The sequence below is a fragment of the Sorex araneus genome, chromosome 5, assembly GCF_027595985.1.
Source record: "Sorex araneus isolate mSorAra2 chromosome 5, mSorAra2.pri, whole genome shotgun sequence".
Taxonomy (NCBI): Eukaryota; Metazoa; Chordata; class Mammalia; order Eulipotyphla; family Soricidae; genus Sorex; species Sorex araneus.
In genome coordinates, this window is record NC_073306.1 from 117,309,173 (window position 1) to 117,330,953 (window position 21,781).

Here is a 21,781-nt window from a genome sequence, read left to right on the forward strand (position 1 = left end):
GCTGAAACTCCGAGAGGTTAGGGGCCATGCCCCAAGTCACCCAGCATGAAAATGGGGGAGTCAGGACTGGCACTGGGTCTGCTCAGGGACACCCAGGTCTCCCATGCAGTGGGGAAAGCTGGAAGCCCCCTTCTAGCCGTTTGCTGCCAGTCAGGATATTCTGGGCAGCAGTGGGGGGGCGAGACGGCCCAGGGCATGTGGTTCCACCCCCATAGAGTATGGGAAGGAGCCAAGTCTCTCATCATCGGCCCCCAGGAGCCGGCCGGCAGGGACCCCTCCCACAGACCGCCCGTCAGAGCGCCAGCCCATGACCCGACCCTCCTTCCTCAGGACTCTGAAGTCTCCCGCTGCCTCTGGCAGGCTTGTGGGCTACCGGAAGCCACAAATATTTACCTTGGAGACCTCAGCCCAGATGCAGAGGAGCCGCCCAGGGCGGCCATGCAGGATATAAGGCTCCAGCCCCACTGCCCAGAGGAGGAGCGCGCCGACCACACTGCCCCAGGAGCAGGTAAAGGTGTGGGGGATGGGGCTGAAGGCCTCCAGATCGCCCCAACCTTCCCTCGTGGTTCTGCTGCTCCCTGTGCCTCTGTGCACACACGGATGCTGTAGGTGCCAGGCTGGCCTCTGGCACCGAGACCCCGCATCTGGGCCAGCAGAGGCTGGGGACAGCCGGGGATGCAGGAGCTGCAGCAATGCGGGTGGGGCCGGGGGGCTGGGGACCGTCACAGTGCTGATGCCCCACAGAGCAGTCAGGGGCTGAGACCCAGGTCCTCCTTCCTGGGGGACCCCCCGCAGACCTCGCCTCTCTCCACATGGCTCTCCCCGGTGCAGGCGCCCAGCACCCACCTGCTCCCACCTCAGGCTGTGAGCATCAAACTCCCCAGCCCCACTTGAATCCCACCCGAATTCTCCCCTCCCTTGGCCCCCAGCATCCAGCCCACAGGACGACATGCGGGCAGCGTGGAGGACACCAGTGAACCAGAGGGGGTCGAAGGGTCACAGTGCAAAGGGGAGTCAAGCTCAGGTGCTGGGAGCTGAGCCCCGACAGGCTGTCCTATCGGAAAAGCTTGTGTTCCCGAGAGCTCTCCGTGCTTGGCCCAGTGCTGAGCACTTTCTGGAGAGTAACTCACTTTTGATCCATATGAAGTGGCCATCCTGCCCATTGCTGCAGGAGACACTGGCACAGAGAGGGTCTGCTTATAGTCTGGGATGCACAGTGAGCACCCACCCAGATGAGGCAGGGTCCAGGTCCAAATGCAGGATGGCTATGTCCCCAGGCCTGACCGCGGCACAGCCCAGCCGCTGGTGCTGAGCCAAAGCCCGTTGCTCCTCCAGGTGCTGCCGCTTGCCCCTGCCGCCGGGAAGATGGCCCGCCCAGGAACGCTCAGCGTCCTCGCCCTGCTGCTGTCCGCCGCCTTGGTGGGAGCCCACCTCAGCCCTCCTGCTGCTCTCAGCCTCAGCCCGGAAATCCTTAAAGAAAGTAAGTTGGGCTGGAGGGCTCGTATGGGGTGTGTGGAGGTCGCCCTCCATGGGGCCGGCCCCGGTTCCACCCCGAGCACCTACAGGAGTCAGCCCCGAGACCCAAAACAAGAAGATAGGTCTGGAGGCAGGAAGAGAGCCGGGGATAGCATCTGCACAGCTCAATCCCCAAACCCGTCTCCACACTCCCGCCCCCAGCCTGGCGTGGACCGGGGGGACCCTCCCGAGCAGCACTGTGCCCAGCATTGAACCATCAGGCCAGCATGCTGGGCCCCAAGGCCCCCCAGCTCCACTGGGCATGGACTCAATAAGATCACCGTATCACTGTCATCCCATTGTTCGATTTACTTGAGCGGGGCGCCAGTAACATCTCTATTTGTCCCAGCCCTGAGCTTTTAGCAGCCTCTCCTTACTCGTTTTCCCCAACGATTGGAGGCTCTTTCAGGGTTAGGGGAATAAAACCTGTTATTGTTACTGTATTTGGCATTTTGAATACGCCACAGGGAGCTTGCCAGGCTCTTCCGTGCAGGTGGGATACTCTTGGTAGCTTGCCGGGCTCTCCAAGAGGTATGATGAGGTGTTGCACGGCCAGGTATATGTTCACTCATGTGTGAGGCTAGGCCTGAGCGTGTGGAAAGCGGCCTGGAGCATGGCGGAGGTCAGCTGCCAGGGCTGGGTCCCCTGGGGTGGGGATGACTCTCACCTGCCCCCCTCTGGGACACCCCTGGTGCGGAGTCTGTTGGCATGGTTATGGGGTCCTTATTTTATAATAATAATAGTAATAATAATAAGGAAAATGAAGTGAATCCTGTCAGCCAGGTCTCTCCAGCATGGACACGGGCAGCTCTCTAAGCAAGACTGGGCAGGGGGGATGCAGGGGACTAATGCCCCCATCCCTGAGTCTGTCAGAGGTAGCGGGAGCTCCAGCTGAGGGGACTTGAGGGGTGAGTTAGAGGTGGGAGGATCCGTGATCCAAGCCCATGTTTTCCATGATTCAAGGCCATTGATGACACAATGGCCTGGCCCTCTGCGCTCACCCTGGCCACCCCAAGGTGCCACCTCTGAGTCTCACCCACGTTTCCCCAGTCCCTGGCCAGAGCTCCCACAGCCTGGGGTCATGCACGCCACTTTCTCTCCAGCTCTGATGTCCAAGCAGTCCCTGACCCCACTTCCCTCCCCCAGAACCTGGGCTTGCGTCTCCCCCGTGGTCAGGGTCCCCCCATGTCACAGGAAATGGCAGCAGCATGGTGAGCCCACAGGTCCCTCCCCCTGGCGCTTTTCTCCTGGTGACCTCGTCACCGGCGGCAGTCAGGGGCTGAGGGGTGTTGAGCAGCATCCTTGGCTCTGTGGGGCATCGCTGATGTGTCCGGGGTGACAGAGCCCCTCGGAGCAGCCACTGCCGAGTGCTAGCTCCCAGGAGAGTGCCCAAGGGGGCAGTTAGAGCTGGTTCATGGAGAGTGGGCTGGGGGGTTTGGCTGGTGCTGATGGCAGCAATGGGCCCGTCCTGGAGACCAAGGAGGGATCCCACATGTGAAGGGGAGCAGAGATCTCGGGGTGCTTTGGGGGAGACAGAGGTGCCCTGCACCCACAAGCACGTGGCCCCAGGCCTAGGAGAGAGAAAGGGCCTCATCAGGTGCCTCCGCAGGAGCTGACTAGGGGAGGAGGAGCAGGAGCCAGGGGGCGGAGCTCAGTCCTGCTGGGTGCCTGGGCCCCTCAGTGCTGCCCTGAGGCTGGAGCTGGCAGAGGGCCCCGCAGACAGACAGGGTGACCCACAGATCCGGGCCTGGGGTTCAGCGGAGAAGGGACAGAGAAGGGGGAAAGGGCCTCCTCCAAGGACGGAGCAAGGACAGGCCAGATTGGGATGAGCTGGTCAGCCGTGGGCAGCCAGAAGCCAGCGGGGACACCATCCTGCGAGGTTCCCGGGGATTCAGTGCAGTGGAAATGAGGGTGGCTGGTGGCGCTGGGCAACCTACTTCAGGAGGCTGTCTGGATGTGACTGGGGACCTGTGGTCACTCTCTGCCTGGGCCGTGCAAGCACTCAGAAGCCCTGGAGGCGACACCCCAGGAACCTTGAACGGGAGGCGCCCTTTCTCCTCACTCCCCTCCCGAGCCCCTACCTGCAGGCTCACTCTGACTGCCGTCCTAGTTTAGGAGAAAGGGGTGTTGCTGAGAGGAAGTCGCACACAGGGCTGTATCTCTGGATGCGGGCAGAGATACAGCTCTGAGTGATGCACCTCACGGAGGGGGTTTCAACCCTAGCTGGCATCAGTGCTCCAGGCCCCCTGCTCTGCACATAGCCAGTGGTTCCTGGTGCCCCACCAAAACCAGAGATCAGAACCCAGGGCCTGGGTTCTGCAGCTCCTGAACCTACCCCCCCCCCCCCGCCTTCTCTGCCTGGCCTGAGGCTCTCAGGAGCACAGGCCCAGAGACTGGGGTTGGAGAACTCTTGCCAGGGTGTTCTGTCAACAACAGGGCATGGGGCGGAGCCTGGTGGGTACCCTGCCCCTTTACCTTTGTCCTTGGACATCCAGACCCACATGCAGGTGTCTGGGCCTACCGCTGCAGGAGCTGGCAGTGCTCAAGGTGTGTGCGGGGCCACCCAGCTGCAGGATGCAGGCCAATGTCCCACCCAACCACTATCGTCAAGGGCACATTTACAGAGCAAGACCGAAAGGGGCCAGCCATGCACCAGCCATGCGCTCCCCCCGAACCCCCACCCCTGTGTCCAGGTCCTTAGCCCTGAGCGGAGCCTCTGTCCACTGGCGCAGAGCCCCTGCTATCCCCCCAACCCACCTCACCTGCAGAATCTGTCCCCAGAGTTCACTCAGGAGCTGAAGGACCATGATGCCGTCGACATCCTCAAGCAGCTGCCCCTGATCAACGCCATGCGGGATGAGCCCGCTGGGGGCATCCCCTTCATCGGCGGCCTGGTGAGCTCCATCCTCAAGCACATCATCTGGTGAGTGAAGACAGACTGCGCTGGGCGCTGGGCGGGCACGAGGTCTCACTCCATGGCCAGGACGCGCTTTGCATGCTCGGCTGATCGGCCAACAGCATCGGGGGCCACCGGGCGATGAGCTGAGACTGTCACAGGGTCCCTCCCTCTGAAGGAGTAAGCAGAGGAGAGTGAAGGGGGGTGGAGTACGGATGGCCACAGAGGAAGGTCCCCAGGGAGTAAAGAGATTGGGGGAACTGCCCTTACAGAGAGGTCAGGTGGCCTGGGGCAGGGTGCAGGTCATGGTCAGCAGGAGATGGACAGAGGGAGTTGCTGGCAAAGGCACCAGGGGCCCAGAGGCTGCTGTCCAACCCGCGTCCAGGATGGAGAGTGGGGCAGGTCTCAGAGGAGGCTGAGGTTCCTCTCCTGAGTCAGGGAGGGGCAAAGAGGGGTGCAGGGGCCCTGCTGGGAAGTGGAGAGTGCACATGGTGTGGGCCCAGACGCCAAGTGCAGGGGGAGGAAGTCGGTTCCAGGTGAGCCGCCATCAGTGCTCGGCCTCAGTCTTGTCTCTCCGCCCCACACAGGCTGAAGGTGACCTCGGCCAGCATCCTCCAGCTGCAGGTGCTGCCCTCCTCCCAGAGCCAGGAGTTCGTGGTCAGGGTCCCCCTGGACATGGTGGCCGGATTCAACACGTGAGTGTCCCCCCAGTCGGGCTCAGCAGACACATTTCTTCATGCACCCTTGTGTATTTACATACCCCCAGCCACGTTCATTCACAGACGCACCTTCATTCATTCACATACTCCCCCCCCAAAAAAAAACACACACACAGATGAGATGGGGCACATTCAGGGTGGTTTGGCAGTAGATCTCACATGCGCGCACACACATGCACATGCACATGCACAGAGAGCAAGAGAGAGAGACAGAGATCTCACATGAGAGCAAGCAGAGAGATTCTTATCCAAACATGTGCCCTGGCCTTGTTCAAAGAATGGCAAAGAAGGGGGGTGGGGGGTCAGCCAGCACACTGCTGGGGAAGATCCAACAGTCTCGTGGGCGAAGGTGAGCACCTGGACGGTGAGAGGGGAGCCCAAGAGGGCGGTGGACAGAGGGGAAGCATGGCGGATGGGATGGAGAGGAGAATCCATCCTGCTTGCCGCGCCAGGGCGAGTAAGGAGGTAGGAAGGCTGTCCAGAAGCGACCTGAGAATTCAGGGCACAATGAGAGCTCAGGCAGGGGACAGGAGGCGGGAAGGCGTGAGACATGGAGTCATTCTGGAAAAGTCTGGGGTGAGGGGTAGAAATATGGATTGATTGAATGGGATAGGGGAAGAGATAGACAGAGACAGAGAGACAGAGACAGAGAGAGGAAACACAGCGATGTCGGGATGGAGGGCCGAAAACAGGTGGGGGCTCCCAAGATGAGCGGTTTGGGGTAGGGTCTGAGCTCAGTTTGCTTCTGTGACAGTTGGGGCATCTGAGTGAGGAGCCCGGTGGAGATTTAGAAGCTCTTGGCAGAGCCTTTGAGCCAGGAGTGGAGTCCCAAAGAGGCCCACGATCGGGACAAACTCTGTGTGTCCTGAAAATCCAAGAGAGAGGCCGTGGGAAGAGAGGGATTGGGGGCAGACGGGGCCACGCGTGCTCACAGATCAATGCCCCCCTCCCAGGCCGCTGGTCAAGACCATCGTGGAGATGCACATGGTGTCCGACGCTCAGGCCACCATCGGAGTGGAGACCGTGGGAGGCCAGAGCCGCCTGGTCCTGAAGGACTGTGCCAGCAGCCAGGGCAACCTGCGCATCAGCCTGCTGGGGAGGTGAGAGCCAGCACCCCCTGCCCCCCTCCCTCAGCCTGGCTGGGCCCTGCAGAGGGTGGGGAGGGAAGCCTGCCGCCTTGGCCATTGTAGCCCGGAAGTGGGGCTCCCTCCGGGAAACCTGACGCTCGAGGGTGTTGAAAACACCAGAGGCAGTAACACCTTTCAGGTACACACACCCCAGCCCCAGGGGTGGGGCAGATACGGGAAATCTCCTCCCAAGCACCCCTCTGGCCCCCTGCCCTGGGGACAAAGGCGCTATGGAGTCAGGCAAAGGTGTTTCCTTCATGGAGTGTCCAGGTGGCACAGGGCAAGTGCCCTCCTGGCCTCACCTTCTGGACACAGGGGCAGGATGATGTCCGGCCCTGGTTCTGGGTGTGGCTCTGCAGCGGGGGGGGGGGGGGGTGCTCGTTTGTTTGTGTCCTGGGTTTCGTCCCTGAGCACCCCCAGTCCAAACACCGCTAGCCCAGGACCCCCAAGCCACTGTGGAACCCCCACCCCCCACCCCCAGCAACAGCCGAAACAGAGCTGCCAGCAGTCAGAGGCGGCCTTGGAGGGCTTGACACGGAAGGTGGGTGCTGTGTTCCCACAGGATCCAGCAGAAGGTTCTAGAGACAGGCCCCAGCCCTGCCCCCTGAGGACTATCCAGCTGCTCCCCCAGCTCGGTGTCTACCCTTTCTTTGCCCCGTGTCTGATGGCCAAGTCCGGGCCCACCACCACCACCACCACCCTCGGTTTCTCCTAATGAAAAGAAAGTCGATCATCTCTGATGCTTCGAATCTCTTCTGTTCTCTCTCAAAAAGCTTCTCCTTCATGGTCAACACCTTAGGCAACAAGATCATAAGCCTCTTGGTGCCAGCCCTGCCCAAGCTGGTGAAGAGCGAGGTGAGTGGATGCCAGACCTTCCGGCCTTTTGACACTCGCGCCCCCTGCGGGGCTGTGTGGGAACTGCAGGCGAGGTCCCCTGCCTCTCCCTCCTGGCGGGAGAAATTTCTAGGTCTCAGTCATAAAGAAGCCTTGGCAGAAGGGAGTTGCTGAAAGTCATCCAGGAGACCCTGATTAATGTTAGGGTTGATTCTGGAGGGGCTGTGGCCTGATCTGGAGCATTTACTAGTCTTTCGTGCTTGTGTTTCAGTCATACAATGGTCAGTATCCATCTCTCCACCAGTGCCCATTTTCCACCACCAATGGTCCCAGCATCCCTCCCACCACCCCCACCCTGTCCCCTCCACCCCACCGTGCCTCTGTGGCAGGACATTCCCTTTTCAGAATCCATCTTAAAGTACAAATGATCTGGCGCTGAGAAGTATTGGGAAGTCACCCCGTGGCACACTTCTCTCTGATAACCGCCACATGGACACGACCCTCGCAAGTAGGATCAGGAGCAATGAAATAGTGAAGCTTCACAGAGTTAATAGCAATGCAGCTGTGCAGCAGCTGGCTGAACCGTGCGGGTCCCCGTGGCAGGGGCTGACTTGTACAAAGACTGCATGACCTTACCTAAGAACCCCATATATAATGCAGATAACAGGCCAGGCATGGCACCGCACACTGGCCAGGAAAGCTCTAGGTGAGCAGTGAATTGTGGGGAGCCACGGTTAGGAGGAGCTCAACAGCCAAGTGTGGAGTTTCCACAGAGCAGGCTCAGTATTTCTCATCCCTGCTCAAGGTCCACTATCACGAGCTTTGAATTTCTATTCTCTTTACTTTTAGTAAAGAGACATCTAATAGCCTAGTTCTCCTTCTTGGAGAACCTGACAAGCTACTGAGAGTCTATTTCCCACTTGGGAGAGCCTGGTAGTCTCCCCGTGGCATATTCATATCCAAAATACAGTAACAGATAGATACATACCTCTCAGAGAGCCCGGCAAGCTACCAAGAGTATTCTGCCCACCCGGCAGAGCCTGGCAAGCTACCCGTGGCGTATTTGATATGCCAAAAACAGTAATAATAGGGCTCATTTCCCTGACCCTGAAAAAGCCTCCAATCATTGGGAAAGACGAGTAAGGAGAGGCTGCTAAAATCTCAGGGCTGAGTATAATAGAGACGTTACTGGAGCCCGCTCGAGTAAATCAAAGAACAACAGGATGACAGTGATTACTTTTAGTACAGTTTCATAGCTCACAGTTTTGATGATGTTTGGGTTTAGCCCCTGGCTGAGAAATTCCAGAAAATTCAGTGAGAGGCTCAAACCACTCTGGATACCTCACCTCAATATATCATCTCATCCCACCCCCAGCTGTGGCATGCAGGGTTCTGTTCCCTGTTCCCGTTAGTCTAGGCCGGCTTTTCTGAAGCAAGAGCCAGCCTTATTTCATATGTTAGAGGTAAGGAGAAACCCTCTAGGCAGGAAGAACCCACTTTGACCCTTTACTTCCACCACAAATTCAAATATGCAGAACAATAGGCCTACTGAGCAACCATGACATCACTAATATATTTTTATGAGACATCCTTAATGTAAAAGATGCTATGGGTGAGGGCAAAGGAGATAGTGCAGCAGTACAGCCTGGAGAAAAATCGAACCCAGGCTGGGCATCTGCAGGTGGTAACCTGGGTTTGATCCCTGGGACTGAAAGGTCCCCTGAGCATGGCTGGATAGAGCCCGGGGGAGCCCCAGCACCAAGGGGTAGCCAGCATTGCAGGGTCACAGCAAGCCGGACTCTCAGGCTCTTGCATTGAATCATGGTCCAGTCAGCTAAGATTCACTGGTGAAGTCTCTGGGGCCTCTTGAGTACCACTTAGGAGCCCCCATGAAAGGTAATATGATAACAAAACTTCTTCAAAAATAGCCATAATCCAGGGCCTGGAGCCATAGCACAGCGGGTAGGGCATTTGCCTTGCACACAGCCGGCCCAGGTTCAATTCCCAGCATCCCATATGGTCCCCTGAGCACCACCAGGAGTAACTCATTCCTGAGTGCCGAGCCAGGAGTAACCCCTGTGCATCGCTGGGTGTGATTCAAAAAGCCAAAATATAAAAAACCATAATCCTATATTAACTTGCAGCCCTGCCCTCCTGCATACTCCCTGTCCTTAGCTTTAGCTCCTGATGTCCTTTAAGTCTCCCCTGAACTTTATGCTGTCATGAAATAATCCGAACAATGACATCTCATGCTTTACTCGACATCCAGAGAGCGAGCCGCCTTAACGGAATTGGAAAGTGAAAAATTTTAAGCATGTTGATGTTTTTTCCCTTTTGGGGGGAGAGTGCGCCCAAGCAGTGCTGGGGTCGGGGGGGGGGGAGCTATTCCCAATGATTCTTGGCTTGACTTCTCTTTTGAGAGAGATTTTTTTTTCTTTTAAGAATTCTTTTCATTTTTCTATTTAAAGGCAGAAGTTTTTAACCGCCAGCTTCCAACAAGATCAGAGTTTTAACAGGTGTCATATTTAAATTTCTAAAAATGTGTTTCCTGCTAGAAAAAGATGGCAAAAGTAGGGGGGTTATAAAGTTCTCTTTGCATAACATCCACTTTGAAGGTTAAAAGCCAAGTGCGGTGAGTGAGTTGAGAAACAGGCTTCCTCTCAGTCATGGTTTCCCTCTGCCTGTCCTCAGCACGGAACTCTCCTCCCACCCGAACTGGCAGCGTTAGTCGGCAGGGGGCAGCTTTGATCCCCTGCAGGCATTCGGACATTGCAGGAGACATTTTTAGACTGGATTCAGTCCAACCGTCATATGAAGAAAAAGACGTGTAAACCAGGCAGGATCCGCCTCCCATTACCCTCTAGGGTATAGATGTGGATCTCACCCCAATATCAAAGTTTCTCCCAGAATTCCTGTGCAGGTGCTCAGGGGGGTGGGGGGTAGAGGGGGGCCTAGAGGCCAAGAAGCTTCTAACTTTCCCAGATGTTACCAATGTGTAGCTGGGTCTGGGACCCAAGTCTGGGTGTTGGAAACAGGTTTTTCATCTGAAAACATCACCTTTCTCTTATTGGAACTACAATGACCGAATCCTGGACCATTGTCCCGGGGAATGTGCTGCCAATGGCAGACAGTGAGGCGGTTGGTTCCTGCAGGCCCCAGGGTTGAACTTGCTCCCCCCACTCCCAACTCCGCCACCCTGGTCTGGCGGTTCTTTGCCCAGGGGCTGTGTCGGGGCACGGTGGGATGTTCTGCACCCCTTCTTCCCCTCTATCCACCAGACACTAGTCATACCCCCTAAAAATTGGGAAAACCAAGGTCTCCAGAAAATTCCAGCTGTCTACTGGGGATCAAACTCACCCCCAGCCGGGGAGAGGCCACAGGGGGGAAGTCTGGAGAGCAGAGGGAGGAGCTGGGACTCCCCAAGGGCCGGGATCTGTAGAGAAAAGCAGTTTCTGTCTCCTTATTATGGAAAACTTCAGCTCTGGCCATCCAGACCAGGATTCCATAGGGAAGGCCATGGGCAGGCAGGGGGCACCCTGGCCCCAAGACAAACATCAGGTTATTTGGGAGCTGAGGGGAGGGGTTCCGGGTAGCAGGATGGCAGGGGAGTGGACACCCCCTGAGTCCTTGGCACTGGGGCCTGGTTCGGTCCAGGTGGGCAGGCATGGGCGCCCTGGGCTGCTCCTTCCCTAGTTAACAGGCCCCAATCGTGCCTTTGCAGCTGTGTCCCGTGATGAAGGTGGCCTTTGAGGACCTGAGTGCGGATCTCCTTGGTCTGGTCAAGGGTACGTGCACCCCTCTCCTCAACCCTTTTCCTCCCTGGCCCTGCCCAAACAGGCCTGCCTGTCAGGACTGAGTGCCGCTGGGCACGTGGACCAGCTCCCGCTGCTATTCCTGCCTCCCAGAAATGGCCAGGTGAACTAGCCACCAGGTGCGCTGGGAGTCAGCAGGTGCCCCCTAATCCCCAGCATCAAATCCCAATTCTGGGGGCCAGAGAGATGCTCCAGGGGTTACGATGCCTGCCTTGAACGGGCTGATCTGGGTTTGTACTCCATACGTGCACTGAGCACTCCTGTGCACCCCCAGGAGTGAGCCCGGCACAGCGCCAGGAGCAGGCCTAGAGCACCGCCTATGTACACTGAAATCAAAACACAATCCTAGTTCATGTCATTGGCTCTGGGAAACACAACTCCAGCAAATCCTTTTCATTCTCACATTCTCTCCTGAGAAGAGGCCTTGGCCCCCAACACCCCAGGGCCTTCTCCCTTCCCAGGAGCAGGCAGGAGGGGAGAGCTGCAGGGACAAGCTGGCCAAGGGCCCACACCTTGCCCAGTCCTGGGCCCTGTCCCTCCTCCTCCTCCTCCTCCTCTGCCCCAGGCCCATGAGAGGTCATCACCAGCCAGAAGCAGTATCTGGGACAGGTCACTGTGCCTGCATTTGGGGTGTGGTGCCAGCTGGAGGCAGAGTTACAGGCCATAATTCTTCTTCTTTTTTTTTTTTATCTTTTTGGGTCACACCTGGTTCAAGGGTTACTCCTGGCTCTGAACTCAGGAATTACTCCTGCTGGTGCTCAAGGGACCATATGGGATGCCGGGGATCAAACCCAGGTCGGCCTCGTGCAAGGCAAACGCCCTACCCACTGTGCTATCTCTCCAACACCCATACTTCACTGTGGTTCCAAACCAGGCATTGGCCATAGAACCAACTGGGTCCAATCCTGCCCCCGCAGATCTTGAGCAAGTCATTTCCATCTTCTACGCCTCCCGTTCCCACCTGGAAAGTGAGGTCCAGTCAGGAGCCCCGTCTTAAGCTGTCTTGAGGGTTACAGGAGCTAATATATGTGGGGGAAGGACAGTCCTGGGTCACACACGTCACCCTTACTCTCCCTCCAGTCCCAAGTGCTCCCAGATCCCACCCAGCCTCCAATAACAGAACTTTCTCCTCTTCCATGAGCAGCGCCCATTTCCATTGGCTCTAACCAGCTGGAGTTCCACCTTCTGTCCACTGACATCGAGGACAAAGTCATCCAGCTGCACCTGGGGGTGAGTGTCCAGGGCCCTCAGTGCTGTCTCCCTGACCAGACCCAAGGCCAGAGGCACCGGCCTGTTTAACAGCACAGAGAGGCCGACTTAGAAAACTCAACAGGCCCAAAGAACCCTAGTAACCATGCACACGGAGGAACGGTGGGAAGGGCTGCATGGCCAGCACTGTCCCATTTTCTGTCTCTACGGGGCAGTACGAGCTGGTGCAGGATGCCCAGGGGCTCTTGGCTTTGCTCTCAGGAAAGTCCCTTCCAGTTTCCAAATGTCTGACTCCCTTGACCCCAAAGCCAAGAGTCAAGACACCATTGAGGGTCATGCAGATCTCAGCACATCTCCCAGCTCCACGGTCCCCCAGCTGTTTGTCATGGGCAAGTGTCTGACCCTCTCTGGGCTTCCACTTCGTCTTCTGTAAAATGTAGATAATTATTGTCACCAAGGAGAAGATGAAATGACACTGGCAGGTAGGAGGAGCCCAGTGACAGTTGTCTAAAATTCAGAGCCTTACGCTCCCTGGCCAATTCCCGGGGACACCCTGGGGAACCACATCTCCACCCATCATGTGGCACTTGTCATTTTCCCTTTATCTAGACGGTTTGTGCAGTATCTGAGGAGCCTCACCTAAATGCCAACTGTGGCCTATAGGTTTTAAAACAGAGCCAGAGAGATAGTCCAGGGGTGAGGGCACTTGCCTTGCCTGGTCCCCTGAGTACCACCAGGAGTGTTGCTAAGCAGAGCCAGGAATAAGCCCTGAGAAGCACGGGGTGTGGCCCAAACCTCCTCCTACCCAACCCCACCAAAAATCAGTGCCAAGGGCCAAGCAATAGTACGGCATTCCCTTTGCACACAGCAGACTTGGGTTCGATCCCAGCATCCCATATGGTTCCCCAAGCACCACCAGGAGTAATTCCTGAGTACAGAGCCAGGAACAACCCCTGGGCATCGCCAGGTGTGACCCAAAAAGCCAATAACAACAACAACAAAAAAGGCAGTGTGGGATGACCTGCAGTGTGCCCATGGAGGAAGCGTTGTGAGGCACAGAGGACGCTCCTCATTAGCTTCCAAGCTGAGCACCCCAGGGACCAGGCCTGTCCTTGCCTTCTGGTGGCTGCCGGGTGACTTCCAGTCCCCAGCCACCTCTCCTCTCTGTCTCCTCAGGCCAAGCTGCTGGACTCACAGGGGAAAGTGACCACGTGGTTCAATGAGTCCAAGGCCTCGCTGACGATGCCCGCCCTGAATGGCGCCCCCTTCAGCTTCGCCGTGAGGGAAGACGTGGTCAACGCCGCCATCGCTGCCGTCATCCCGCCAGAGGAGCTCATGATCCTGTTGGACTACGTGGTGAGTGTCTGCAGGGGCAGCCGTACGGCGGGAAAGTTCCAGATCCCGGTGCTGAGCGTGACTCCCAGGCTTGAATCTCTCTGCTAACAGAGCGCTCGCTCCCTCTCTTGAAAGTGAAACAATCTCCCTGGGGAAATGGTCCACGCAATAGCGCGTGGTCTCTGGCTCTGCCCCGAGGCCTGAACCACCTGTTTCCCTGGCCAGGGAGTAGCCTTGGGAGGCCAAGCATCGCGGGTCCTATGTGGGCCAGGGCTAACTCCTATGCCCACCTGGCCGCCACGGGTGTGGGCAAACAGCACTCACAGACCCCTGTGCCCATGCCGCTGTGGCCTGCTCATCAACAGCAGAGCAGGACCACCCCCCTTCTGCCGGGTGACTGATGGAGAAACCAAGGCCCGGAGTGGAGGAGGTTGGCACTCAGGGTGGGTATCGGGACTCTAAGTCTACCAGAGACAATGTGAGGACTGGAGCTCAGGGTCAGATGCCGATGGCGGAAAGGCGGGAGTGGGAAGCAGCGGCCACATTCACATCTGTCGTGAGAACTGGGTGCCTCCTCCCTGTCCTCTGGGGTTTCTGCTGCCCCCGGAACCACAACCACCACCAATGCGCCCCCTCTCAGGGAAGTTCAGCAGTGGGCACATGTGCCCCATAGCAACTGCCATGACCTGATCCCACCCACAAAAGACACACAGTGGGGCTATCCCCCCACCCCCATCTCAGCTCTTCCCAGGGTTCTGGGGAGCTACGCGTGGCCAGGGCACTGGCTCACCCACCCTGGCTTTCTCTCCCTGTCAGCTGCCTGAGCTGTCCTACAAGCTGAAGGCGAGTATCAAGGAGATCAGTGAAAAGGTAGGTCCCATCTGCGGTCTCCTGGGGCTTTGTTTTGGTCCGTCCACTGGCCTCTGGGGAACAAAATATCTGGGGTTCTACTCTCCTTCCCTCCCAGGCACCTTTTTCCGACCAGGTCCTCATCCCTGTGGAAACTGACATGACATTAGATCTAAATCAAATAATTGATAATACTGATGCTATTCCCATTTCCAGCACTACAACTAAGGACAGATTCTAGGGGCAATGAGAGCATTGCTGGGTCACCTGGTAGAATCCAGGAGATAAGGGAGGGCTTCCTGGAGGAAAGAGCATTCTAGACAGGGAAGCAGCAAGAGCAGGGGCAGAAGATGGGTAAGAGCTGCCGTCTGTTCCAGGAGCTGAGGGAGGGGTGTGTGGCTGCAGCACTGAGCAGGCAGGAAGGACAGGGGCTCAGGGAGGTACAGGGAGGCACCTGGGGCGTGACCTGGGGGTCTGATGTCCTTCCAGGCCGCGGCAGAGATGGGCGCCACAAAGATTGTGAAGATCCTATTGCAGGAGTCCCCGAACTTCTTCCTGGAACAGGATCACGCCAAGGTGGCCCAAATGGTCATCCTGGAAGTGTTTGCCACCAACCAAGCCCGCCGCCCATTCTTCACACTGGGCATCGTGAGTCCAACAGCTCTGACATTGGCAGCAGTTTGCCGGGAGGTCGCTCCTGACTACTGTTCCTGGCCACCCCTCTTGCTTTGCTACACATCTCCCCTACTCAGGCCCCCCTGGGAGAGCTGCAGGGAGGGTCGTCAAACAAGAATCAGGGTTTCTGCTGCCCAGCTCTGACCTGGGCTTTATCAGCGAACCAGATCCTTGTGCCCCCTGGTCAGTCATTCTCGGTCACAGAACCTACCCCACCCCCCCGGCAGCCAGGCTCTGCCAGGGGCAACTGTCCGGAGCAAGTGGGGTGGCTACTCTCAGCTGAAAGGGACCTCGAGTGGGACGCTCACCAGCTCCCCACGGGAGTACTGAGGAAAGGGGAGAGGCAGGGCCCGTGGGTGGCCAGGGAAGCCCAAGGAGCTGTCCAGCACTGGTCATTAGCAGGACTCTTGGTGATACTCGTCACTCATCACTGCGTGCGACACAGCTGTCCACACATGATTTCAGAGCGGGTGTTGGAGGAGATTCGGGCCCATTCCCGCTGCTGGGGATGCACTGGCCACCAGCCTCACTCCCAGGTAACGGGCCCCTCCATGGGCAAGGGCCGGCACTGTTCACAAGGCCACTCAGCCCAGGCCGGCAGGACAAGCTTCACCTCTGGGTACAGTGACACTGGGGCCTGGCACACTGGCCCTGGGCTCCCCGCAGCCCACCCACGGTGGGGTCTTGGCTTCACCTTGAACCTTTCTAATAGCAAAGGTCAGTATTTCCTGAGCACTAGTTGCTTAGTGCCCAGCTTCGACACCTATCCAGTGGGGTGAGAATAGGAGTCACCTCCTTTTTTTTTTAAGATTTTGAGAATAGAGGGAGGTAAGTTCTGAAAATGGTGGCAGTGATAGCACACAGTGGCCGTCCTTGTCATCCATCATCCTCCCACCCCCTGCCCATCCTCCTCCTTCCCCATGGGCACCACTCCATTGGGAGTAAGCACAGGTCCCCCTCCACTTAGTAGGTTGGGAATGTGACTCCCAGAGAGATGTGTCCCTTCCCCCAGGCCACAGAGCCCAGGGCTGGAGTCACGTGCTGTCCATGTGGCCTCAGAGCCTCCCCGAGCAGGGTACGACCTGCAGAGATTCCTTCCCTTGTTGCAGGAAGCCAGCTCGGAGGTGCAGTTCGAGACCAAAGGTGACCGGCTGGCGCTTAGCTTCGGTGAGATCAGGTAAATGTGCACCTCCCGAGGACTCTAGAGAAGCGTCCTGCGTCTGGTGGCCCCCAGAGGATGCTGGCTGGCACTATCGCTTGTGTTGACCGAACCCCTTTCAAGCGTGAGCCAGCAGGGGCGCACAGCAGCGTCAACATGTTAAGACACCCAGGACTTTGGGCCTCTGGTGTGTGAGCACCAAGTGCAGGCACTTGCCTTGCCTGGTCCCCTGAGCACCGCCAGGGCTGAGAGTGAGCAGAATTGAAGGGCGGGAAATGGCCATTCGGCAGTGGCCACAATAGCCTGTCCTGCTCCACCTGCTTGGCCTCCAGCACCTGGGCCCCTCCCAGGCCACCTGGTGCTCAGCCACGCCCAGAGGCCACTGCCCTCTCTACTGCACTCCCCCACCCCCAACAGCACACCCTCTCCTGCTACCCCATAGGGCAGGTAAGGGAAGAAGCTGCAGTCTCCTGGGATAAATCAGGGCTGGGGGTTATTCGGATCAGCCCATGGCATTAGGAAATTATGTTTTTAAAAAATCCGTAAAGCAGTTGCCAGCATACAAACCTCGGAACACCTCGTTGCCAGCCCTGCACTCCGTTGCATGGCAGGAAGAATCGAGCCTCGAGGTGGAAGCCCCCTTCAGAGGAGGCCGGGCTCCCAGCCCACGACCTCCTCACTCCTGGGGCTGTTTTGTTGTTGTTTGTTAGGTTGGTTGGGGGTTTTGATTTTTGGTTTGGTGGGCGGGTGTTTGCTCCCTGGGCACCTATTTGCTCTCTGACTCCCTAACCCCACCTACCCCACCACAACCCAAGCCCCAGGAAGCACAGACTGTACTGGGTTCAGAGCCGGCACCACTTCCGGTCCACAGGAGGTGCTGTGCACCTGCTCTGCAGTCTATTCTCACTCGGCAGGAAACAGTGGCTGAGTGGATAGGAAGGGGCGGGACTCCCAAGTACATTCTCATGGGCATCTTCCTTTGCAGCTCTGATCGGATCCACCTGATGAACTCGGGCATCGGCCTGTTCAACGTGAGTGTTAACAGGCTGTTCTGGGGCTTCGGAAGGCCCAGACAGATGACTTGGGAAGGAGGCATGGCCCAGGGTTGCTTAGCAAGGGGACTGTGCTAGCGGCGAGGCAGGGGCCAGCTAGGCATCATGTTATGAGCCAGAAAGGCACCTCCTGCCTTCGGAATACAGCTGTGAGCACCCAGACAGACTCACAGACACACAGTCATGGTCCTTCTGCCAGGAGGAGCAGAAATGAGACCACAGAGCGTCTCTCTCCATAATTCCATTTTGCTCAAGGAGAGTCATCCCAATGGCCTTGGAAACCCCCTCCGCCCCACGCCTCAGTTTCCTAACCTAGTCCTTCAACGGACTGAATCCTGTCTTCTGCCCTGGAGTTTGATGGGTGTGAGTTAGTTTGGGGTTTTGGTTTGTTTGTTTATTTTTTATTCTCTTTTTCGGGGAGATCCTTGTGTTTTACTTTTATTTTTAATTTCCATGGAGCTATACCTTTCAAGGAGAGAGTTTCTATGTGGAAATCAGGGTTTCTGGCTTCCTAGAAATCAGAAACTCAGCAATCACAGGATTAAATGTCCTCAGGAGAAATTCTACTAAAACAGGGGAGCGAGGGAGCCCCTAAGAGTAAGGACAGGAAATGCATCCTGTGTCCAACCAGCTGAGTTGTGCTACCCCACCCCGGCTGGTCCTAGGAGTGGCTCTGACCTGTAGGGGACCTGTAGGGGACCTGAGATAGCCATCTCTGCTTCATCCTGGGGCTGGGCCGGGTCCCCCTGGGGAAGCACATGGGCGACTACTGGTGCTCAGGCGGTGACAGCGACTCCTCTCTCCCGCAGCCAGATCTTCTGAAACCCATCATCACCGAGCTCATCAACGCCATCCTGCTGCCAAATGAGAATGGTGCGTCCCCTTCTTCACTGCCCACACCCTACAAATTTCCTTCTCCTGTGGCTCCATGTGTGGATGCTTTCATTCATTTTCCACCAAGCAAGCCTAGTTCTAGGTCAAATGCCACCTCCTCAGGGTTGGAAATGAGCTCCCCGGATTCCCATTTCCCAGCCAAGACTTCGTGTCAGAGTCAAGTCATGGAAAGATGAACCTGGCACCGTCTAGTCTCCAGGGTTATAGCAGAGAGAAAAGGGGGTGAAAACACACAGCTAGAACAAGCTCCAGGTGCCCCAGACACACCTGGGTCAAGTCCTGGTTCCCTCTCCTGTTGGCCATCTAAACTTTGGAGGGCTGCCTTACCCTCTAAGGCCTCAAAGTTTCCATCTGTTAAATGGGTAGAAGAGTACCAATATCAGAGCCATAAAGGAGGTAGCGTGGGCACAGGGCAAAAGGGCGGTGCTTGCCTTTGTGAGCCATTGCTAGTGTTGCATTGTGGTTTGTGATACTAATGGAGGAAACTAAGAGAAAAGGTACAATTACTCAAATTACCTCAGGAGAGGGGGTAGGGATAGGAGGCAGCCTGGGTGAAACCCCCTTTCAGTTCTGTTCATTAAACAGAAACCTCAAAGTACACACATTCTGCTGCAGATGATGGGGTCGCCGATGGGGTTAGGAAAGGTTGGGAGGGGGCATCCTTCGGAGCAGCTAGAATCCAGTGCTGGAGGCAGAGGGTGGATGGTGGGGGAATTAACCAAGGTGTGTGTCAGGGCCTGAAGGCAGGCACGGAGAGGCAAATTGGAGAGGTGTGCAGGATGTGCAGTTCCTGGAATTGTGGGTCTGCCCACAGCTGCCCAGTACCACCCCACCCCCCCCCATCTCTCATCACATTTCTTTTATTATTTCAGGCCAATTAAGAGTTGGGATCCCACTGCCATTGGTGAAAGGTTTGGGATTTAAAGCAGCTTCCTGGGCTCTGACCAAGGTGAGTGGGGTGATGGAATTCCTAGGGCAGGTGCAGCGGCAGGGAGATGGGACCGTGTGCAATCCTGACCCCTTCTGCTCTCAGGGCCTCATTCCCACATCTGTAAGGCAACATGTGGCTGGCCTGGCCTGTGGTTGAGATGCTTCCTTCTCTATTCACTTGGGCCCATCCACCCATCCATCCATCCATCACCCATCCATCACGGAGCTACTCATCATTCATTCTTGCACCAATCCATCCCTTCATCATCGATCGATTCCCCCATCCATCCACTCATCCACTCAGCCAGCCATCATCCATCCATTCATCCATCCATCCATCCATCCATCAATACATCCATCCATCCATCCATCCATCCATCCATCCATCCAAGGTTCTTCCCTTCAATAATGCCTGGGGCACAGAAAACGCTCCCTAACTGATTGGGAGCAATGACTCTTTGCTGAGGGGAGCTGTGACAGCATCACCCACTCCCCAATATTACTCTCCCAACTACTGGGCTACTCAGCCTCACTTCGCGGCCCCTGGTCATTTGCTCCTGGAAAAGAGGTACAGACACACTTGCTCCATCTTCATCTGATGCTGTTTGGTAGATGCTGCATAATCCAGCACTCAGAAGGGGAGGCTAAGAGTGAAGAAGACACTTTCTCTCAAAGTGTCTAGAGGTGCTCGAATCCAAACCTGCACTCAGCACCTAATTTCCCTGCCCAACCTCCAAGGAAAGAGAGATGGGCCGTCATTTAACCTGTAGGCACCCACCAAGTAACTAGTGGGGGTGGAGGTAGATGGGCCTAAACCTCAACAGTGACCAAACCTACAAACCTACAGAAACCCTGCAGTTTCCAACACACTCCATAGGGGCGTCATTGAAAGCATAATTATAATCCATTCAGAAGCCCCCACGCCCCTGCTCTGGTGACAGCTACCTTCCACCACCAAGGGATCCAACCCGTGGCCAGCAAGCACTTCCACCCACTCCGGAACTCTCATGAGTCCTAATTTCTCATCTGGGGAAAGGTGGAAGGTTTTGCTGTGCAGCTTCAGACTCAAGGAGATGCTCGACATGTGAGCGGCTGCCCACCCAGAGCCCCACGTGGGGTCCTGAGTTGGACATGACAGGAAAACATGAGACAGGAGGGAGGAGAGCACAGATGTGGAGAGTCTGGACTCAGGGGCCAGCAGCAGGTTCAAGCCTGGGCTTCTCCTCCATAGCCTGGACCTCAGCAAGGGCCCTTGCCCTCTCCGAGCCCCACGTGCTCCTCCCCTGGTCCCAGGACATGCCCATGCAGCCCCAGGGAGTCCACTAGTCACTGAGGGGTTTATCAGTCACTCTTATGGGGGACAGCTGTGTCCACTGTGATGGCAGGAGCATGTTCCTTTCACAGATCCCTCAGGGGGGACCTGGAGTAACTGTCCTCTTTCCTTCTCAACTTCTCTAGTCAGCCTGATCCATCATTTGCACTATGTGTTGAAGATACTGGGGTTTTTTTTGGTGTGGGGTTGTATTTTTTGGGTATTCAGGCCACGCCTGGAGGTTCTCAGGGATGACTCCCAGCTCTGTGCTCTGGGATCACTCGTGGTGAGGCTCAAGGGGGCATTATGAGGTGTTGGGAATTCAACCCAATCGACCTCATGCAAGGCAAGCACCCTACTGCTTTACTACCGCTTGGGCCCCTAAAGATACATTTTATTCTTTGAATTTATTTTTTAAATGATTTGGGGGCCATACCCAGTAGTTCTCTGGGGCTACTCTCATCTCAGTGCTCAGGGTCCTCTCCCAGGAGGGCTCAGGAGAACAAGAAGTGCCAGTGATCAAACCTGGGGCTCCTGAAGGCGAAATATGTGTTCCAGACCAGAGTCATTTCCCCAGCCCTACTTCTAAATTTCTTGTTTTGTCTATTAATTTCTTTGAACCAGCAGAAAGTTAGTTTCTATAGTTTTATAGCTTTTAAATTAGTGGTTTTAAATATAACATTATAATAGAAAATTATAAATGGTCATTAAACAAAGAAGCATAGGGCATTTGCCTTACTTGTAGCCAACCTGTGCTTAATCCTTGCTACCATATATGGTCTCTGGAGCCCTTCGAGGGGTGATCCCTGAGCATAGAGCCAGAAGCCACGCCTGAACACCGCCTATATGTTCCCCCCACCCCTGCCAAGAAAAATTTAAATGCAGTTGTCTAGGACCAAAGAGACAGTACAGTATAAGGCACTTGTTTGCATATGACCACAACCCTGGTTCAATTCTCAAAACCATTTCTGAGCCAGGAGTAGCCCCTGAGCACTGTGAGGTGTGGTACAACCACTACCACCACTACCACCACCAAAAAAAAATTTCAGCAGTGTAAGCCCTGATGGGATGAATCTGCCTTTTACAAAACTTCTTGTGAAATGGTGGGGACCTGCTGAGCTTGGGGACAGCAGACTTGCTCAGTACCACCTCTCACCCAGACCTGATGGTTCTCAGGGTTCCCCAACACCCCGCCCATCTGACCTCCAAGAATCTATGTGACATCAGGGCCATCATCCCTAGAGCCAGGGGTTGCCTTGTAGAGGACAAAGTTGCACCATTCCCAAAAGTCTTGAGGTGAAAATCTCCTGTGACTTTTCTCTCCGTTCCAGGATGCCCTTGTCATCACATCAGCCTCCTCGTAAATCCTGGACCACCCTCCTCACTCAGTGACATTGGACGGAGCCACCCAGAGCAGGCAGGAGCCCAGTGGGGTTATGGGAGGCCACTGTGTCAACTGTCCC

The 21,781-nt window shown here is 56.3% G+C and overlaps 1 protein-coding gene across 1 annotated transcript; it reads left to right on the forward strand.

Moving 5' to 3' along the window:
• The first annotated feature begins 488 nt into the window (after positions 1-488).
• LOC101556720 (BPI fold-containing family B member 1) lies at positions 489-21,781 on the forward strand. The gene is made up of 16 exons (XM_004612657.2): positions 489-508; positions 1,336-1,480; positions 4,297-4,438; positions 4,999-5,106; positions 6,084-6,230; positions 7,031-7,112; positions 10,813-10,876; positions 12,048-12,133; positions 13,289-13,468; positions 14,264-14,317; positions 14,786-14,944; positions 16,081-16,148; positions 17,116-17,161; positions 17,992-18,055; positions 18,949-19,025; positions 21,650-21,781. Exons 2-16 carry the CDS (start codon positions 1,366-1,368, stop codon positions 21,680-21,682), a joined length of 1,425 nt encoding a protein of 474 aa, XP_004612714.1. The 5' UTR covers positions 489-508; positions 1,336-1,365; the 3' UTR covers positions 21,683-21,781.

Bases quoted from the DNA above. Each gene is read 5' to 3' on its own strand.
- LOC101556720 (XM_004612657.2), top strand. From the start codon at position 1,366: ATGGCCCGCCCAGGAACGCTCAGCGTCCTCGCCCTGCTGCTGTCCGCC. The intron at 17,162-17,991 runs GTGAGTGTTAAC...TCTCTCCCGCAG, and splicing joins CGGGCATCGGCCTGTTCAAC to CCAGATCTTCTGAAACCCAT. The intron at 19,026-21,649 runs GTGAGTGGGGTG...TCTCCGTTCCAG, and splicing joins CTTCCTGGGCTCTGACCAAG to GATGCCCTTGTCATCACATC.